Source organism: Durio zibethinus, chromosome 4 (assembly GCF_047325235.1).
Source record: "Durio zibethinus cultivar Kanyao isolate XHJ-2024 chromosome 4, ASM4732523v1, whole genome shotgun sequence".
NCBI lineage: Eukaryota > Viridiplantae > Streptophyta > Magnoliopsida > Malvales > Malvaceae > Durio > Durio zibethinus.
Genome location: NC_143165.1, coordinates 2,264,941 through 2,285,785, shown reverse-complemented (window position 1 = coordinate 2,285,785; position 20,845 = coordinate 2,264,941). Strand labels below are relative to the sequence as shown.

General features: G+C 26.0%; 1 protein-coding gene and 1 pseudogene across 2 annotated transcripts; one reads left to right on the top strand and one right to left on the bottom strand.

Annotated features, from left to right (window-relative positions):
• Positions 1-2,760: 2,760 nt before the first annotated feature.
• On the bottom strand, positions 2,761-4,915 carry LOC111287768 (disease resistance protein RPV1-like; annotated as a pseudogene). Its single transcript, XR_016341353.1, has 2 exons — positions 4,415-4,915; positions 2,761-4,028 (listed from the first exon to the last, which is right to left on the bottom strand). The product of XR_016341353.1 is annotated as a disease resistance protein RPV1-like (transcript).
• A 6,232-nt stretch (positions 4,916-11,147) lies between these two features.
• On the top strand, positions 11,148-11,864 carry LOC111287767 (putative xyloglucan galactosyltransferase GT14). The gene has a single exon (XM_022878445.2). It carries the CDS (start codon positions 11,214-11,216, stop codon positions 11,862-11,864), a length of 651 nt encoding a protein of 216 aa, XP_022734180.1. The 5' UTR covers positions 11,148-11,213.
• Positions 11,865-20,845: the final 8,981 nt, after the last annotated feature.

The window sequence follows — 20,845 nt, the reverse complement described above, 5'->3', positions numbered from 1 at the left end:
TTTTTAAGCCCAGCCTACCTTTTATTTTTGTTATTAAATTAAACAAAAAATTCAAAATACAAAAAAAAAAGAATAGAAAAAACAAAAAAAAAAGGGATGTCAGTGGTGCCTTCCCTGGCACCACTGCCACCATACCCTACCCACCATACCATATCCCTCTCCCATGCCCTACAAATTTTATCCTAGGCTTTTAGCCCTACCATTGCTGGATATGACAAAAAAAAAAAAAAAGACATGGGGCTCGTGCTTGCACCCCATATCGAGCCCTGTGCCACTCCTTCTGTCGAATCTCTATAAATAAAGCTTCTGGTTAAATCCAAAAGAAGGACGAAAAAAAAAGGGGGGACGTTGCAAAAAAAAAAAAAAACACACATTGCCAAAAAAATAAACACAGTCCTCCCCATAGGGAAGAACCAGCACCAAGCAAGACCTGAAGAAACAAAAAATAGTTAGTTTTTTATTTGAAAAAAAAAAGGCAAACCAAAACTTTAAATCTCGATCTACGTCGATTGGGGCTGTTTTTGGTGAAAAGAAGTTCAGATCTGGCAAGAGGGGGTTGAGGAGAATATTTTAGTGTTTTTGGACATTTTTCGACAATCGACCGACGACCACTTATGGTGGTCGGAGCGACTGTGATGGCAGCCAAACCAACTGGGCTGATCGTCTAGAGAGAGACGATCTGAGAGTGTAGAGAGAGAGAGGGGGAAGAGAAAATGAGAAAATTTTTTTTTTTACTTTTATAGAAACTACTAAAGCCAAAATGACGTCGTTTCAATAAAACCTCAAAATAACGTCGTTTTGAGCTTTGAAGATCCGTGCGTCAACCCGCGACCTGCTTATCCATCGATCTCTGATCAGTCTGACTGAACTAAAATTAAACCGCTAAATGCGACCGAATTGCCGGACTGAACCACACGCTGACCAGACTGTTGACCGGTCCGGTTTAGGTAAAAATAATTTTTTTTAATTTTTTTAATTTTTTAAAATATTATTTTTTTATTTTAAAATTTGTTATTAATATTTATGCATGTCAAAATGATTAAATTTACCAGAATAAAAAATATTTTTATTTTAATAATTAATAAAAGTAAAAATTTATGATAATTTTATTTTTTTAAAATAAATCTTATAAAATAATAAAAATAAAAAATGAAAAAAAATTGATATTTTGAACATTTAAAAATATATATAGAAAATTGAAAGAGTTCAATTTTTTTAATACAAGCAAAATATAAATATTTAGATTTATCCGGTGAGTCGGGATAATCTAATTTTTTTAATAAAAATAATTAATAAATAATAAAAAGTTTTTTTAAAAAATCATAATAAAAAAATAAATTCCTTTAATTATAAAAAAAATGATTGTATTTAGAATCTTGTCAAAAAGTTGAGATGATTCTAAAACTTAAAAATTTTTAGGATTTCACCGAAGAATCAGGATAATCGTACTTATCCATCGATCTCTGATCAGTCTGACTGAACTAAAATTAAACCGCTAAATGCGACCGAATTGCCGGACTGAACCACACGCTGACCAGACTGTTGACCGGTCCGGTTTAGGTAAAAATAATTTTTTTTAATTTTTTTAATTTTTTAAAATATTATTTTTTTATTTTAAAATTTGTTATTAATATTTATGCATGTCAAAATGATTAAATTTACCAGAATAAAAAATATTTTTATTTTAATAATTAATAAAAGTAAAAATTTATGATAATTTTATTTTTTTAAAATAAATCTTATAAAATAATAAAAATAAAAAATGAAAAAAAATTGATATTTTGAACATTTTAAAAATATATATAGAAAATTGAAAGAGTTCAATTTTTTTAATACAAGCAAAATATAAATATTTAGATTTATCCGGTGAGTCGAGATAATCTAATTTTTTTAATAAAAATAATTAATAAATAATAAAAAAAAATTTTAAAAAATCATAATAAAAAAATAAATTCCTTTAATTATAAAAAAAATGATTGTATTTAGAATCTTGTCAAAAAGTTGAGATGATTCTAAAACTTACTTAAAAATTTTTAGGATTTCACCGAAGAATCGGGATAATCGTAAAATTTATTTAATAAATTTTGAAAATTCACCAAAGAGTCGAGATGTTTCTAATTTTTTTAATAAATAAATAAATAAAATATCTTATGATGAGATTTTGAGAATTTTGTGAATGGTCAATTTTTTCGAAATATTTTCTTTATAAATTCAGCTAAAGTGTCGGAGAATTTATAGAATAATAATAATAATACTAATTTTACAAAAGAAAATATATTTTTAAATAAATTTTAAGAAATTAAATTAACAAAAAAAGATCGAATTATCAAAATTAAAGGATTACAAATGTTTAATTGATATCATTCTTCAAACGAGCGACGTGAGGGTGTTAATAACTTACTCACTCGTAATTGTACTCTCAAATCTAATCTTGATTCCGCAGACCTAAATAAAGTTAGTATGCAATAAAATTAAAAGAGAACATGAAATTGTTTATACTGAAAAGAAAATGAGCGTCATTGAGCTGCAAAGTGATTTTAATTACTTTTGTCTCCTTCCAAACTTTTCTGACATTACTAAATCGCATGTCAAGAACAGCCATGTTGTCTAAATCGAGGTTGGGGGGTAAAACTTTTAGAGGACACCTATGCCAACAAAGCCATCTTAATTCTTTGGAAAACTTTTCATAGCCCCCACTTGTGAAACGTACGGAATTGATTTTCAGCAATCTTAAATTGATCATCTTTGCCAATGCTTCGGTACTGCTCACAATGACACCTTCCCTGCTGGCTGATTCATCTAGGCTAAGACATTCCACTGCTTCAGTTCCCTAAAAAAAAAACACACAGAATGTCATCCCTTTGATCAATCACAATACTTATGTACTTATATGTATGAAATGTTTTTAGTAAACTTTTACTTTGCGCGTTTTTAGTAGGCTGACTACTTCCTCATGAAACCATAGCCTGCTGTGTTTTCCAATATGATTTGGTGATTCTTCACGAACAATCTCTCTTCCCATGTCTCGAAGCAGGTCATGCATTTTTATAAGCGTATGACCATCTTGGTGATCAATTGTTATAAGAGACCTCTCCAAGAGAACACTAAAACCGATTACTGGAAAGAAACCACAACCATCTAGTATTTTTATGACATACTCTTTATCCAGTCCGATAAAGAAACATGCAATATCAAGGAATATGGCTTTCACTTGGTCATCTAGTGTATCAAAACTTATCCTAAGCTTCTTATGAATTTGGTCATGAGGTATGTGTCGCAATTTTTCCACCACACTTTCCCATTCAAGCTGGCTTCTTTTAAACAAATGAGAACCAAGAAGTTCAAGAGCTAGGGGAAGTCCTTGAACATGATCCACCACACTCTTGGAAAGTTGGAAGTAACCATCTTTGGGATTAGAACTCCTAAATGCATGCCAACTGAAAAGCTGGAGAGACTCCTCAGGATTCAATTCTTCAACATTATATCTTTTGTCAACTTCTAATTCAGTCAGCAAACGTGCATCCCTTGTTGTAACAATAATCCTACTTCCTATACCGAGCCACTTTAGATCCCCAACCAATGAATTCACTTGTGTTGAATCATCCACATCATCAAGAACAATTAAAACTCTCTGGTGACAAAGCCTTTCCTGGATCAAATTGATTCCTCTGTCAACATTATGAATCCTAATACTTTTCAAATTCAGGATATCAGAAAGGAGTTGCTGTTGTATGCTTGCAAGACCATTAGTTTTCTTAGAGATATCTTTAACATCTGAAAGGAAACTGCTTCCATCAAACCCATCACAGATAGAGTTGTAGATAGCTTTTGCTATGGTGGTCTTTCTTATACCACCCATTCCATAGATGCCCACTATGGGAACATGATTAGACCCCATGCTTAATAACTCCATTACCTTTTCAACGCGGGATTCTAAAGCAACTGGGTGAGTGGCAACATGCAAGTAAACGCGGTTTATTTTTCTGAGGACATCTTCCACAATCTTTTGGATAAACTTTGATTCATGCCTGCAAATTTAGATAGTAGATGGTAAAGACAATGTATCCAGGTTGCGATGGGTAAGATTTGCCCCAACCAATGAGTACAGATCAAATTATGAAATCAAAACAATCCAAGATTGCAATCGAGGATTATGCTTTACTTAATTATATCAGAAGAATATTCAAATGTGAAAGCAATTCATATAACAAAAAACAAATATAGATTTTTCTTCTTGAATTACAAATTATCAACTTTCATCAAATATAACCTTGTGCACAATTAAGAATAATGTTTGAATTTGGTTATCCGAAATTGGTTCTGTTCAATTTACTTTTTTGTTATGTATAAATCAGCCATGCATGTCTTAAACATATTTTTGGGATAGTTTATCTTAATTAGAAAGAATTAATACCCGCTTGCAACGTTTTGTAGATCCCAACCAGATAAATCTGCTGCATCTGAAAGAGCTATCCTCCACCTTTTGATCATCTCCATATCTGCTTCAAAACGTTCTTCGTGTTTAGCAAAAGCTTTTGCATAACTTCCAGTCTGTTTCCGAACATCAGATGGTTCGACATCATAGAAGATTGGAATAACAATCTGCCCTATTTTGTTTTTGCACTCAATAATCTTCACAAGCTCATTAAGGCACCACCTGGAATAAGCATAGCCTTTTGAAAAGACCAAAACAGAAATTTTTGATTCTTGGATCGCCTTGAGCAGCTCTGAGGAGATGTCTTTTCCTGTTGAAAGTTCATTATCATCTCTGAACGTGTTCACCCCAGCTCTTATCAAAGCTGCGTAGAGATGATCGGTGAAGTTCTTGCGTATCTTCACCTCTGAAACTTAGGAACACTTCATATTTAGATTTTGGGGTAGAAGAAGATGCTTCAGATAAGTGTGCGGAAGCCATGGAAGTTAACCCGAAAAATAAAAGGGAAAAAGGTTTATACAAACTTTGGACATCAAGTGCAAATTTATGGTCTATGGTGGCTAGTGCCATTGTTAAAAAATTAATATATGAGATTTATTTTTGGGATTGTTGCATGTTCTCCGAAACTCCCATAGAAAATGTTGTTTCAAATCATCACCAAACGATCTGGTCAAAGAAATTAATTGGGGCTCCGGTCAAACTGGAAATATCTTTAGCTGATCTAATTTCCAGATCGTTGCTCAATTTTCGTAGGGTTTGCTCCTTATAGAAACTTCGCTACGTCCTTCAGGAAAAACTCCTAGAAAGATCTTGGATGAAAATTTTTATGTACAATTTATAATTTTTTTAAAAAATAATTAAATAAAAGTTTTAATAAAAATTTATATCAATAAATTAACAGAGTTTAATAAAAAATTATTAAAAATTTAATTTATAATTAAAATTTAATAATTTTTTATTAAACAATAAAAATTTTATCAAATTTTTAATAAAAATACCTAAAAATATATATCAAAATTTATCAAAATTTTTTTAAAGTTACATACCAAGTTTATGTAATAATATTTTTTAATCATTTCTAAATTTTTAATCTAGTAGTTAAAGACGTTTTAGGGAACATTAAGAGTTTAGTTTCGAATTAAAGTTTCTTCCTTTTTCTTACTTATACTAAGATTTTATGCTTTTGATGTAACAAAAAATACTTTTAATCTATTAATTTTAATAAAAAATTTCAAACATTTTACGTAAACTTTTTTTTTTTCATGTCATGATCCTTTCATTTATTGGGTATTGGCAAAAAAAAAAAAAAAAAAAAACCCTGATCTAATGGGTGATGTTGATGCATATTTGTCTAGTTCCTGGTCATTGTCAAAAAAAAAAAAAAGGGGGGGGGGGGGGCGGGGGAAGGGAGACACGAAGGACGGTGAGGGAAAGAAAAGAGAAGAGAAACTTAATGAAAAAATTATAATTCGATTGTAAGTTTCGTAGTAATTTCATCAAGTCAATTTTATTTTACCTTTGTCTTACATGGACTTTTAGACTGAAAGATTCAAAATTGAAGAATTTACACGGTAATTGAAATTTAACAAGCTCAAGAAACATGCACGTTTGGTAAACAAGGAAAAGATTGTGTTCCTACATTTCTACCAACTCCATAGAAAATTTTTCCCCAAACTATTAAATGATTTTGACAGATCAAAGAAATTCAGTAGGTGAATAGACATGGAAAGAAAAATGACAAGATTCTTTTTTTTTGTAAAAAAAAATTGAGATAGATAGACTGTTCAATCTTTCAAGTCAGGATAAGATATGTCATATCTGATAATTAAAATAAGCGATTACAGATCGTATATTTGAGATAATCACAATAAGTGACCATCGACAAAACTCAAATCTAAGACCTATTCATCGAAAAGGTTTAGCTTTAATCGATTGAATCAATCACTTGTTAATCAAGATTATTTCATAAATGAAGTAAGGATGTTAATAGAGAGAGTATAAAGTAAATTGAACATTTTTATTTTTATTTTTTATATTTTGTATTGTATCTATCTCAGTATCATACTTAACTAGTATTTTAAATTTATTCCAATAATAATGGATAATTTTTGCAATAGTAGTTTTTTAAAAAAATAAAAATAAAAATTATTTTTTTAGTTTTTTATTTTTAGTTTACACATTTATGTAATTTTTTTTATAAATATGTATTTTTTAAATATAAATATATTAGTTTTAATTAATTTAAAATAAAATTTATATTATTAAATAAAATTAATTTATTAAATATATTTATATGTATATATCCGATATGAGTATAAGATAGATGTTACATTACTCATCCCGTACCTTGATAAAACATTTAAAATAATACCTATCTCATTTTTATCCTAAAATTTAATATTCATCCCCATTTTCATTAAAATAAAAAATTAAATTCTTCATCTGCTTTCACTAAAATTAACATTCCTAAAATAAATGATGAATAAATGTCAAAATTAAGTTTCAATTATGTGATGTTGGATACAAATATCTTTGGTTCTTAAAAGGTGTTTGTGGTTTGGACCAAACTAGGCCACGCTTAGTTTATATCTTTAAAATTTAGGCTCAAGATCAAGCACAGTCAAGCTCTCCCATTAAAAATTTATTTAATATTAAAATATTTTATTTTATATTTTAATATTTTTAAAAATATTTTATAAGTAAAATTAAAAAAAAAACTAATTACTTATGGAGACAAATTCTTAAGGCAAAAGAAGTGAAGATGAAGGATAAGTAACAAACGATCAAGGGAAAGATAATTATAATTCACTTGTTTCAAACTTTTAAATGAATATCAACTTGTTGACTTTCAAATCTCCTGTCAAAGTTGATGTTTTAGAGGTCACCGGAGGTGGTTCTGAATGCAATTCAGACATGGTAATAATGGCTTTCTTATCATGTAGATATCCAGGCAAAGGGTAGGGCCAGTGGATGCTTGAGCCCTCACTGATTATGTAATTGTTAGTTTATACAATTATTCATAAAAAATATTTTTTAATAAATTTAAAATTCAAATCTCAATAATACTTTTCTTTATCCATTCTATAACTGTTTTATAAAAAAAAAAAAAAAAAATTCCCTAAGGTTGTTTGTTGGCAGTAATAAACAAGGAATGGAGGAAACTTTAAATTTAAATTTTATTGATTTTTATCCTTCTCTATTCTCATAAAATCTAAGAAAGAGAATATATTAATTGCAAACTTATTTTTATATATAAAATTTTGAGTTAATTTCATCTTTAATTCTTAAACTTTGAGAGAATCTTATTTTTGTTCCTCTTCTATCACATGAGATGCCAACTAAGTTGTCATATAGTGTTAATTGATATTTATCGTCAATTTAAATAGTTTCATAAGTGAAAATATCAAAATAAAACAGTTTTAAACAATGAGGAATCTAATTAAAATTTTTTAAAAATTAGACACAAAAACAAAATTTGGATCAAAGTTTAGCGATTATAGATATTATTAACCCAATAATAAATGAAAATTTGTAAATATTAAAATTTAAAGATAAAAATTTACTTATTATGACTTAATGAATCAATAAATAAACATCTTTCACATTTCACTTTTAAAATAATATTAACACTCTCAAATCTTTACCTTTCATTATCCTCAACTTACTGAACATTTCAAACATAAAAATGGTTTTAGATCATGCATTTGCATCTTATATTATTGGAGGATTTAGAAACTTTTTAATTCTTTTTTAAGTTTAAAATAAAAGAAGTCACCAAGTTTAGAGTTACTGATTTGGTATTGGAAAATAAATTAATTTTATTTTCTCGACTTAAAATTATTATCCACATTAAAAAAAAACACAATAAATGATTTATCTAATTATCTAAATTTGGTTCTTTTATCCAAAATTTTCATTAGACTTTAAAAGAAAACTTATTATAAATAATTGCATTTTTTTGTGCACTTTCACTATTTTTTCTCGACTTTAGGGGACTATAACCACTATATAAAATTTCACATAAATAAAAGAAAAAAACTAAATTTATTCTTAAATTTTTTTTAAATGAACTTTGATTTTTTAGATAAATCATTTATAATATTATATTACAACATACATAGAAACTTAATAATAATTATTTATGTAAACGTTTAGATTGACAATCTATATTATTAATATATAATATAGTTCTAAATAACTTTATTTAATTAAGTATTCAATTTTTAAAAATTTTAAAGTTTAAAAATGTACATTTATCCAAATCATTTAAAATATATAAGTTTTATCTTAATTAAATCCAAAAAAACATATCTAATAACTCACTTTTACCCATATAAATGAAATACAAAATTCAAATAATTTTTAAAGATTAAATCCCTAAATCTTAGAAACCTTAAAAAATCATATACCATCTAAATCAATATTCACATAAATATTATATTATAACATGCATAAAAACTTGATAAGATTTGTTTACATAGACACTTAGGTGGACAACCTATATTATTAACACGTAGGATAGTTCTAAATAACTTTATTTAATAATTATTCAATTTTTAAAAAATTTTAAATTTTTAAATTTACATTTATCAAAATCTTTTAAAATATATAAATTTTATCCTAATTTAAAATTAAAAAAAAAAACACATTTCATATCTCACTCTTATCCATATATATGAAATATATAATTCAAATAATTTTTACAAATTAAATCCCTAAATTTTAGAAACCATAAAAAATCATATAGTGTCTAAATCAATATTCACATAAATTTAAATAAATAAAAGGTATTGTTGGATCACTATTGTTTACCAATTTTTTTAGCTTTATTTTCCTATGATTTAAAAGGAAAAAAGAAAAATATTTTATCTCAATTTAAAATTATATACATATCTAAATTTAAATTTATTCTAACCTCTTTTATCTTAATTTAAAATTTAACTTAGATAAAAATTTAATTCAATTAATCTAATTAAACTAAATTGATAAAAATATATGTTTTTTAAAATTCATATTGCATGTTCGATTATTTTTAATTTGCTACTATATTTTGACCAAATTATTCACAATTTTATCTAATAGTTAAAATCATAAATCTTGATTTAAGCCTAAAATCATATTATGTACATTTTTTCTTAAAAATATAGAAGATAGATATTTATCATATAATAATTTAATTAAATAAGCATGTAATTACAATTCATACGTCACTTTTCCTTTGGCAATTTTGGATTTTGAATAGTATTTATGTTGGCCTTGAAATGCTAAACATAATTATGAATATTGTGAATTTATTTTATTTTTATCAAAAATTTTGAATTCAAAATCATATAAATAATAATCTTTAATTCTATTAATTGGATGGTAAATCCTAATTATTAGGCTAAATTTATTTTTATTTTCATTGAAATTTCAAATTAAAATTTATAATTTTACTACCCAAAAATTTTTAAAGAAAAACAAAATTAAGGTTTTCAACCTATAAATAACATGTCACGTATAAATTTTAGTTTTCACACTAAAATAATATGTACTTTTAAGAGTGTATGTAATTGTGAATAAGAAATTGATTTTTTCATTGAGTTTTGTATGTAATTTTATTTTCATAATACAAAGAAATTTTATTAAAATTAATTTTTTTCCAAACTTGCAAAATACTTATTTGGATTCTTTCATAATAATTTTTATATAGATGATTTTTAAAATTTTTGAATATAAATTATAGATGATTATGAACATTTTTATTTATCTATATAATATAAAAATTTCTATAAATTTAAATTTTAAATTATAAAAATACAATAAAAATTTATGTGCATGGCACAGGTAAAAAAAAAAAAAAACTAGTGATGATATATTTTTATTTATCCAAGAAACATATAAAGATAGAATCTTGCTACAAAAAATACCGTGTTGTATTAACAAAAACTATACAAAGAGAAGTATATACAATGTAAACTAAAATTTACAAAATAAGAAGTCTTTAGCTCCAACAAAGAAAAACGTATTTATCCTTTGTTGCTTGCCAAAAGTCCTGTAATTTAAATCTTATAAAATCAATTATAAAATTAAAATTTTTCTCTACTTCATGAGCCTTCTTTCCAATTTTCTTTTTCTTTTTTTCATGCAAATGAAATAGACATTTGCGTTCCAAAATAGTTTTAAAATTATTGCTAGTAAAGATATTCCCTCCAACGAATGAATTTTAATCTAAATAGTAAAGTTACTATAAAATTTTGATATAATCATAAAATTTGCACTTATAACAAATCGATAATTTTATTTTAATTATTTTAGTTAAATAAATATAAATTTTATTAATAAATTTAATTTCAATTAAATTTTTATAATTATGATTAAATTACATCCAAATTTGTATATAATTTTTAGTGTATCAAAACCTTGTATCGTAACTCATTTTTAGATACGGTGAGAGAAAACAAAATGGTGGTGACCCACTTGTATTTAATCTCTTAACAAGGTAAAGATGTTTGCTCCTTCAGTCAATTGAGTTTTGCACAAATCTAGACATTTGCACAACTCCCTTTATTTAATGTAAGAATTAAATGGCAATGTAATCCCTTACATTTTCACCTTGAATTAAGGTTCTCTTCAATACATTAAGCCTCAGATCAAGGAAATAAGGCTTCCACTAAAGGCAAACAAACCATTGTTTCTCACTTGTTTTTATGCAGTTCTCAAAACTCTCTCCATTTCTCCCTCTGTTTCTTGCAATTGTTTGTGGAAGTAGCAGAGGAAAAAAGTCTAACTAGAGAATATGGAAAACCCCATCACTCTAAAGTGCTGCAACAATCAATCCTGGTTTGTGTTACTTGTCTCTTTTGTTTTTTGTCTTGGGTTGCTTTGCTTTGATTACCTAGCTATAATTGGTGGAAAAATTGGGGTCACTGTTTTGGATAACAATCATGCAAATGCAATCAGTACCCAAAATTCTCTTTCCCATGACTTCATTGAAATTTCTAATGATACCATTTCTCCATTGCTCAATAGCCTACCTGTCAATGTAATGGTGAATAAAACTGGTGAAGCCAACAAAAAGGCTGACAGACCAGAAGAATTGAAAGTGGAAACTAAGGTGGACTTTTGTTTGGGAAGATATATATTTGTTCATAATCTTCCTAGTAGATTTAATAAGGATTTGGTCAAACATTGTCGATTGCTTACTAAGGGAATTGATAAAAACATGTGTCCATACTTAGAGAACTTGGATTTTGGTCTTCAAATTGAAAACCCTAAAAACGTTTTGCTAAACAGTAGCTGGTTTCTAATAAATCAATTCTTGTTAAAAGTCATCTTCCACAATAAGATGAAAATGTATGAATGTTTAACCAATGATTCATCGATAGCATTTGCAGTTTTTGTACAAGGAGATCAATTTTTGACTCAGTTTTGGCAGGGTGCATTCTAGTTTTTTTCCATCCAGGTACTGCATATGCCCAATACACATGGCATTATCGAAGAATTATACTAAATACTAGGTGTATATACCAGTAAAGGATTTAAGCGAATGGAAAATTAAGCTCAATGAAATACTGCTTAGAATTTTAGAAGATAGAATATTGGCCTTGAGAACGGAGGTTAAAAGTATAATTCCAAGAGTAGTTTATGCAAATCCAAGATCTAGATTTGAGACTCTTGAGGATGCATTTGATTTTGCAATTAAGGGAATCTTTTAGATCCATAATACATTGGACAATGTGTTGTTGTAACGAAATTAAAAAATTTTTAAAATTATTTTTTTTCATGTTTGCAACAAAAATAATTTTACAATCTTAATTACTACCTTAACATTGATTATCCCTACACAAAGAAAATATGTGGATCGACTTTTGTGGTAAAATTGACGTGGCATTGGAAAATGGTGGTAAACATCCCACTTGGGACTTCCAGAACAAATTTTATATGCAATAATATTAAGTAAATAGATTTTAGATTTTATATAATAATATTAAATAAAAATATTTTCAACATCCATTGCATTTTTAATCTTAAAAACGTAATTTTTGTTAAAATTACCAAATTTTGAGAATATGATTTTAACATCTATTGTGTTTTTTTTTTATTTTAAAAATACGATCTTTATTAAAATTTTAAAATTTTGAAAATATAAATTCAATATCCACTAATTTTTTATCTTAAAAGCATGGTTTTTGTTAAAATTATAGAATTTTGAAAATATAATTTTAACTATCACTATAATTTTTTGTTTTAAAAATACTGTCTTTGTTAAAATTTCAAAATTTTGAAAAAATATCTTTAATATTTACTATGTTTTTATTTTAAAAATGTGACCTTAGTTAAAATTTTAAAAATTTGAAAATATAATATCAATATCCACTACATTTTTATTTTAAAACCACAATACTTATTGATACCATAAATAAAAAAATCACATTTATTTTGTAAATTTAGGAAACTAAAAAGGATAATATACTCTCAAATGTAATTAAATGAGGACTAATTGGACAAATTTTTACTTTTACTTCAAAGTCTAAAAAACTAAAGGAATAAGAATCTTTTACTATCCCTACTTTTTATTTTTTATACTGTTTAAAATATTAAAAATTTTCAAAAGTCATATTTCATGAATTAAACTAACGAATTAAATTATAAAAAAATAAAATTTCAGAAGGAAATCCTACTTTTCCTTGCACTAAAAGCCCATAAAAGTATTTATCAACAATGGATGTTTTTTGCCTTGAGGATATGTCTCCAAATTAATTTTGTTTATCAAATGCTCAAATTTTGCACCATGTGTCGTGTAATAATTGGTTCATGAATTTTTTTTTAATTTTTAAAATGAATTTTTCCAAATTATTTTTAATTATATAGATTGTTTTGGCCAAAAAAAATAGTGATTTTCAACTTCCAAAGAAAATAGTGATTTTCAACTTCCAAAAAATATTTAATAAATATAAAAATTAAAAATTAAAAATTAATAAAATAAATCTATACAATATATAATATTAATGTTGTGGCTTGCACTATGCGCCATATGTCGATTTCTATTTTTTTTCGCTTTTTGAATTCTTTTATATTAACTAACATCGTTTTTTTTTTTTTCAAATTTTTTATTTTAGCTCAACCACCTTACCCCCTTCCTCGTATCCTTGGTGAAGCCTTTAGAGCTAGACAACATTAAAATATTAGATATTTTACTAACACATTCTCTTTTTTTTCTTTTGATAGGTACTTGTTCTCCATACAAGATTGCTTACTTCCATCATCTTCATATTCATTTAAAGGTTTCACTTGATCAGCCAGAAAAGGAGGTTAATATCTGCATTTTAAGAGCAATTAGATATGACCTAAACATCACAGTTCAAAACCAAGGAATGGAAAAGCTCAAACATATTCAATATTTCTCAATGAAGGATTGGACATTTGATATTTGGCAATCCATATTACATATAGAAAATTAAAAAAGAAAAAAGATTAACAGCTAAACAGTGACAAAAAAGAAAGGGTGAGTTCTTCAGATAAAACAAAACGACGGCACAAGAGGTCACCAAAGTTTATCATAGAATGTCTAAATCCGAAGAAGGGAATTTGAATACCACATTCTAAACAATTAAAAATAAGTGGGAGTAGACACTAATTCTCTCAAATATAAACAAAACTTAGTTCTTAATCATTTATCCAATGAAGGATGTATTCAGCTCATTCTTTGATAATGTAACAATGATCATTTATAAATTATAGTTGGTCACCAGACTGTAATAAGACAGAAAATCAATCATCCTGATTTATATGCTCTAAGAATTAATAATTGCAAGAACCCACCATCAGGTTTTTTATTTTTTATATATTTTTGTAGCATTTTTAATTATTTTTTATGTTCTGGGCTCACTTTGATTTTTAGTGGAACCCATTTTCATTTTTTTTTTCAAATTTCAAAATTTTTTATTTTTTTCATGGGTTTTCCTTTTTTTTTTTTTTGTTTTTATTTGTGAGACCCACAGTTTTTTTCTTTTACTTTTATGTATTTTCATAATATTTTTTAATTTTAATGTTGTAGGACTCACTTTTTTATTGGAATACATTTTTTTTGTTTTTTATATTATTTTTTATAAAACTCAGTTTTTCCTTTTATTTTGTTTTTATTGCTTGAGTCTCATGTGTATTTTTTTTAAAAAATTTTCTGTTTTTCAAATTTAATAATCATTTTTAATTTTTTTATCTTACCCAATTGATACCAAAATTTTTTTCTTTTTAAAAAACTTAACAAATATCTTTTAGGATTTGTTTTGAATTTAACCTACTTGATACCAATGTTATGTCATGTATTCTTTTAAGTTTTTAAGTTTTTTTCTTATATATTTAATTAATAACTTTTTAATTTTATTTTTTAAAAGACTCACTTTTGCATGATTGATATGTAACATGTTAATTCATTTGATTCTTTTGTCTCTTTTGTTTTTAATCTTTTTTCCATTTTTATTTGATAAAACATTAAAATTTTTTTGACATTAACCATTTTAATTATATTATTAAAAATCTATTTTTTTATTTGATAATTTTTTGAGAAATAAATACTAATAAATGTATAGATGTCATATCTAGATTTGACTTTTTTATCTTTTCATTTTTTAGTTTTTTTTTTTAAATATTATATAATTTTTTAACTTTTTATTATTGATGTTGCGTGTCAACACGACTTTTTTTGTTTTTGTGTTTAGCCTTTTCTTTTCTTTTCTTTTTTTTTACATATTTAATGTATATTTGAAATAAATATTTTTTATGTTTGTGGCTAATTTTATGTTATTGATTAAAAATATCATTCCCCTTTTTGTTGTATTTTTTATGTGATTAGATGGTTTTGAAAAAATATATATTAACAGCGGTTTCAATATGGCAATTGGATTTGATTTTTTTTCTCTTTTCTTTCAAACCTTTCTTTTTTTAGTTTTAGCGTATAAGATAATAACATTAGAAAAGATATTTTTAATCGATAATATTAAATTGGCCCTATATAAAAAGTATCTAAAAAATATTAATATAAAAAAATAAATTAAAATAAAATAAAAACAAAAGGGATAATTATATGACATAAATTTTTGCATCATTGTTAATGTCACTTGACAACCTAAATTTCTTCCTTTTTTTTGTCTTTTCTTTTTACATTTCTAATTTTTTTTCTTTTATATATTTTTTTAATTAGATAATTTTTTGGAAAAAAAAAAAAACAACAAATATGTAGAAGTAACACTCTATTTTATTTTTTATCTTTTTAGTTTATTTTAATAAGATAATTTACAATACAAAAATCGATAAATAATTTTTTTAAAGAAATGTAAATTAAGGTACTCTAAAAAAAACAATCCATATCTAATAGGTTTCAAATCATTTAGATCCGGTAGGTGCATTTTATTTAAGATCGAATCAATGCATTTTTTCGAAATCAAGATTTTGTAAGAGGCGGTTTATGATATTCTATCTTGTCTTAACTACATTATTATATTATATTATATTTATATGTATGTATTATATTAATAAAATTATTATTTTATACTTTAATTTAAGAAAATATATGCCATATTTATATATAATTAAGATGTAAACCATCCATCTATTCACTATATAAAATTTACTCATTTTTACCTTTGTTTGACCTTTATTTAAAGTTTTAATGTGCCACTTTAGTTTTTTGGCTTTTTATTTTTTAACTTTTTTATTTTTAATTTAGATAAATTTTTGTGAAAAAACAATGTATGTGCCATGTGGCACCTTAATTTTTTTTCCTTTCTATTTTTTTATTTTCTAATTAAATAAATTTCATAATAAAAAATTAATGGATAAGAATATCAAAACTGTAGACACATAATTTTATCTGAAATAATTTAACACTATTAATTCAAACTCCTTTTTATGCAATGGTCTAAGGTATTTGTTTTTCGAGCTTACTACATGATTTATTTTAGGAAGCTCTGAAACAGAAACCAAAATTGGTAATTTCAAGTAGCCTATTTTCTAACCCAATTAAAAGCTCAAAACAATCATTAAATGAGGCTTAGAATTGATAAAAAAAAATCGATTGAGGGTCCATTTGCAACTCAAAAAAAAGAACAATTATAAGGTGGCCCATTTTAAAAACCTATTTTAAAATCCAAAGTGTGGTCTGTAATGTGACCCTTTTAGAAGTCTTTTACAAAGTTCAAAATGAAGCCTAAATTGATCCAAAACAAAGCCCAAATAGAGTTCATAGTGTGGCCTATTATTCGGCCTAATAAAAAATGATAAAATCCCGAATGAAAATTCAAAACCCATGTGAAAAAGTTCTTGAAAATATAGGATGGTTGGGCATTAGGGATGAAACTATCTTCATTCACATGAGGCTTGAAACTTGCATGGATTGAGAGACAATCAGCTAAAAATAAGCCAATTTATCCTTAAAGAGAAGGAAAGACAATACCTTTATTAACATAAAAAAAAAAAAAGACAATGTTAGTGGCTGACCAAGTCAGTGGCAAAGTAGTGGAAAATAGAAGAAAATGACAAATAAGCAAGGCTTGGTGAAGGGTTGGTGAAAAGGAGAAAATGAAAAAGCCATAAAGAAGGAGAAGAAAAGAGTTTTTTTGAAAAAAAAAAAGATAAGAAAAGGAAAACAAAAAAAAGTAATAAATAAACAAAAGGAGGAAAAAGAGGTAGAAAATTGAGAGTTTTCTTTAGTAGAGAAGTACGCAAAAACTCTACAAAGGTTTGAAGAAAGTTTATTTTTGGCAAACCTATGGTTTTATTTTTCTTATGTTTATGTTCGCATGAGTTCTTTCTTTTTTCGACTGTAACAGTGGTGTTTGCTTGCTTGGACATTAAAAGATACTTTTTAAAATAGTAAAAATCATTTATAAACTAGTGAAGGAAAGGCTTTAGGTTTTACTTCTATGCAAAATAAGATAAACAAAAAGAAGAAGAAAATAGAAGCAACCTGTTAACAAAAAAATTTAAAAATAGCAAGACATAGAAGAAAGGAAGGATTAAGGTCTTACCATTTTAGTTCTTTGCGTAATCAACAACTTATAGCTTTAGCTTATTCATTGATTTTAGTTTGCTTTTTTTTTCCTATATATTATTTTCTTGTGGAAAATCTAGATCATTCTACCTTAGGTTCAGCTATTGGTTTTTAGTTTCATGTCTTTTTTTTTTTGTGGGCTATCCGTGCACCTTGAAACTCCATAATGGTGAAAGGATGATTTTCTTCCTTTTTGGAATCCAAAAGCTTTTCAAAATAAGAAACAAGAGATGATTTTAGAAGTTTTAAGTTCAAAATGAAAAGAACAAAAAAAAAATAGTTTTTCATAGAGGTTTGTCTATGTTGACGTTTTTTAAGGATTTCATTTGAAACTTCCTAGATGTAATTCATGTTTTTCAGTTTCTATTCCTTTCTTTAATAAATGAAAGCTTAATGAAAGCATGAAAAATTCAAGATACGACAAAAACAAAAACAAAAAAAGGTTTCCAAACCCAGCTTTCATAACCCAACTTTCATTCCTTTTATTGCCTTAGAACCTCACCTTTTAAGTTTACTTTATTCTAGGTTTAAGGTTGAAGAGAGAGGTCTTTTTAAACAAACCATGAATCCAAAGGCTTTGAGATTTTAGAAATCCTTCAAAGCAACAATGAGGTCTAGAAAGTTTTTTAGGATATTTTCTTGTCTTTTTTATTTTTGCTACATCATGAGCATGAAACTCCATTGTTTGCGTGAATGTCTGTGGATGTTTTACTTGGTAATAAGCTTGTTGTTCAATTTTTTAAGGAGGCTTAAGGTTTTCATGCTTATTTGTTCTACTGCATGGTGGTTGTTTGTAAAAGATAGAAAGTTTAAAGTTCAGCTAAGGTCCCATCGTGAATAAATGAAAGCTTCCATGCCTATTTCATGGCTTTTTTTTTGTCATTCAATGAGGGCAAAACCTTATATTAAAGAGGAAGTGTCTAGTTGCTTGTTTATTGAACAAAGTTGGGGTTATTTGTCAAATATCAAGCTAGGTTACTATTATTGTAAAGCCTTCATCGTGAATCCGCTGAAAATGTTTAAAGCTTCCATATCTTTTTCTTGTCCTACCTCCCATATGCTTACTTCATGCCTATTATTATTACAAGTTCCTAGGTGATCATTTATGGGGGGAAGAAAGTCTAAAGGCTAATCCTTTATCCTAAGGCCCCATCATACATTTGTTTTTGACATTAAGTTTAATAATGGTTATAAGCTTGATATAGGTTATTATACTAGTCTTTCATTTCATGCATATTTGTTTCATGTTATTTAAGATTGAACAAGGTTTAAATCTTATGCATTATAATCTTTTTTATGTTTAAATTTTTATGCTTAATTTAATTTCATGCAATTTGATCTTTCATGCCATAAATTATTATTATTATTATTATTATTATTATTATTATTGAGGTAATTTATTTTATTTGCACTCTAATTTCATGTCAAAATGATGATAATAATAATAATAATAATAATTTTCAATGATGAGATTTCGAACTTAACTATTTTCGTAAACCCAAAAAATTACCTTTTTGATAAAGTTGTAATTAATTTTATAATTTTTATTAAAAATATAAATTTTAATAGATGGTCAGTCACACCTAATTAAAAAATATTGGTAACGACTCTTTTTTATTTTTAAATTTGTCTAACGATCTCCACAATCATTACAATAAAAATAATTCATATTTGGTAGGTTCCTACTTAATTGAGATGTTCATATAGTACCCAATGAACTTTCTTTTCCTTTTTTTTTTTTTTATGTTTTTTTTTAGTTTTTTTTATTTTTATCTTTTGTTTTTCTTCCTTTTTTGATTTTGACCTATCTTGGTATCAAAGATATCACCAAAAGACTTGTTGAAAGTCTCATAGCCATTGGTTTTATTTTTAAAATGTAAGGTGAGAGATTCATCAATACTTTCATTATGCTCATCTTTGATCAAATAGACAATGCACATAATCATAGCTCGAGTTTCACCAGTTGAGAATGTAGGAACACGAAACAATATCGAAGATCCTATTTCTTTATAGTCAAACCAATCTAGGACTTTTCTACTAGGGATGCAAGCTTGGACCAAAAACTTCCCTGTTTTAATGAAATCCCGTTATGAACATTAACAATTTAACAGAAAGAGAGAGAGAAAGAGAAAGAGTCTAAAGAAGTAAGGTGAGTTTAGATGAGGAAGATCCCACATGTCCACTATTTCAAGGTAATTTGTTATTGTGAATAACGGTATAACGGCCAATAACGATCGTAACGAGACATGAAAATCATTTTTTATATTTTTCAAATTAAGTCACACGATAAACAAAATTAAACTAGAGAAGAAGACCCACCCTACTAATCAAAATCCAATAAATTTAAGCATCAATCAAATTAAAAAAATGAAATTAATTCATGGTAAAAAAAAATTTGGTTTGCAGATGATTAGAAGAAAGAGCTTTCATATAGCCTCAATTCTCATGGCTTTAGTTTGTGTTCTGTGTTGTTTTCTCCAATTTTGACTTTTAAGGGGATAGATAAATGAGACATGACAGATTAAAATCTCTCTAAGGAGAGGCAGTGAGGATTTGAGCAAGAAATAAAGGTGGTTGGTTGTGTTTGGTGACTCTATTGCAAGATGAGAAAGGAAAATAAAGATAGAGAAAAATGGGATGGGGATTTGGAAGGTCGAAGACCATGCTTTACTAGTAGTGAGAAGAGAAGAAAATGGGTTTGCAATTTACTAAGAATTTGGTTTACAAAGTGAGGCTGATACTGATGTCACGTGTTTTAAAGATGAAAATTGATTTTTGGGGTTTAGGTGAAATGATAGGAGGGAAAAATAAATATGGATGAGAATTGGATATTTGAGAATTTTTTAATGATTTAAATGAAATTTTAAAAGGGATGTTAGTTTTTAATTAGTTAATTTAATTTTTTTATAACTTAATACATGTATAATCATTTTGTTTAAAAGAATAAATTTTATTATATAACTTTGATATTATTAACGTTATTATTAATTGAATTTTTTTGTAAGTTTGATTATAGTTATGTTGCTAACTATCATATAATTTTTGTTAATTAATTATTTAAAATGTTGCTGTTGTGTTTTTGATTTAATGGTAAAATGCAAGTACATTTGTTTAAGGAATTATATTTTAATCCCTTAACCTAATAATTATTTTTTATAAAAAAAAATTTAATGTTCATCATTATTCTTTCTAATAAGATTAAATATGTATTTATAATATTTATATCCATAAAATTCATGAATATATTAACGAATTTAGATATACATATTAATTTATGAGTTGTAACTAAAAAGGTTATTTTAACATATAAATGAAAGAATTAAAATATTATAAATAATTGCTATTATGATTATAATAATTATTTAGTTCATTTTATGATA

What these genes read in the sequence shown, in the direction of transcription:
- LOC111287767 (XM_022878445.2), top strand. Translation starts at nt 11,214, where the DNA reads ATGGAAAACCCCATCACTCTAAAGTGCTGCAACAATCAATCCTGGTTT.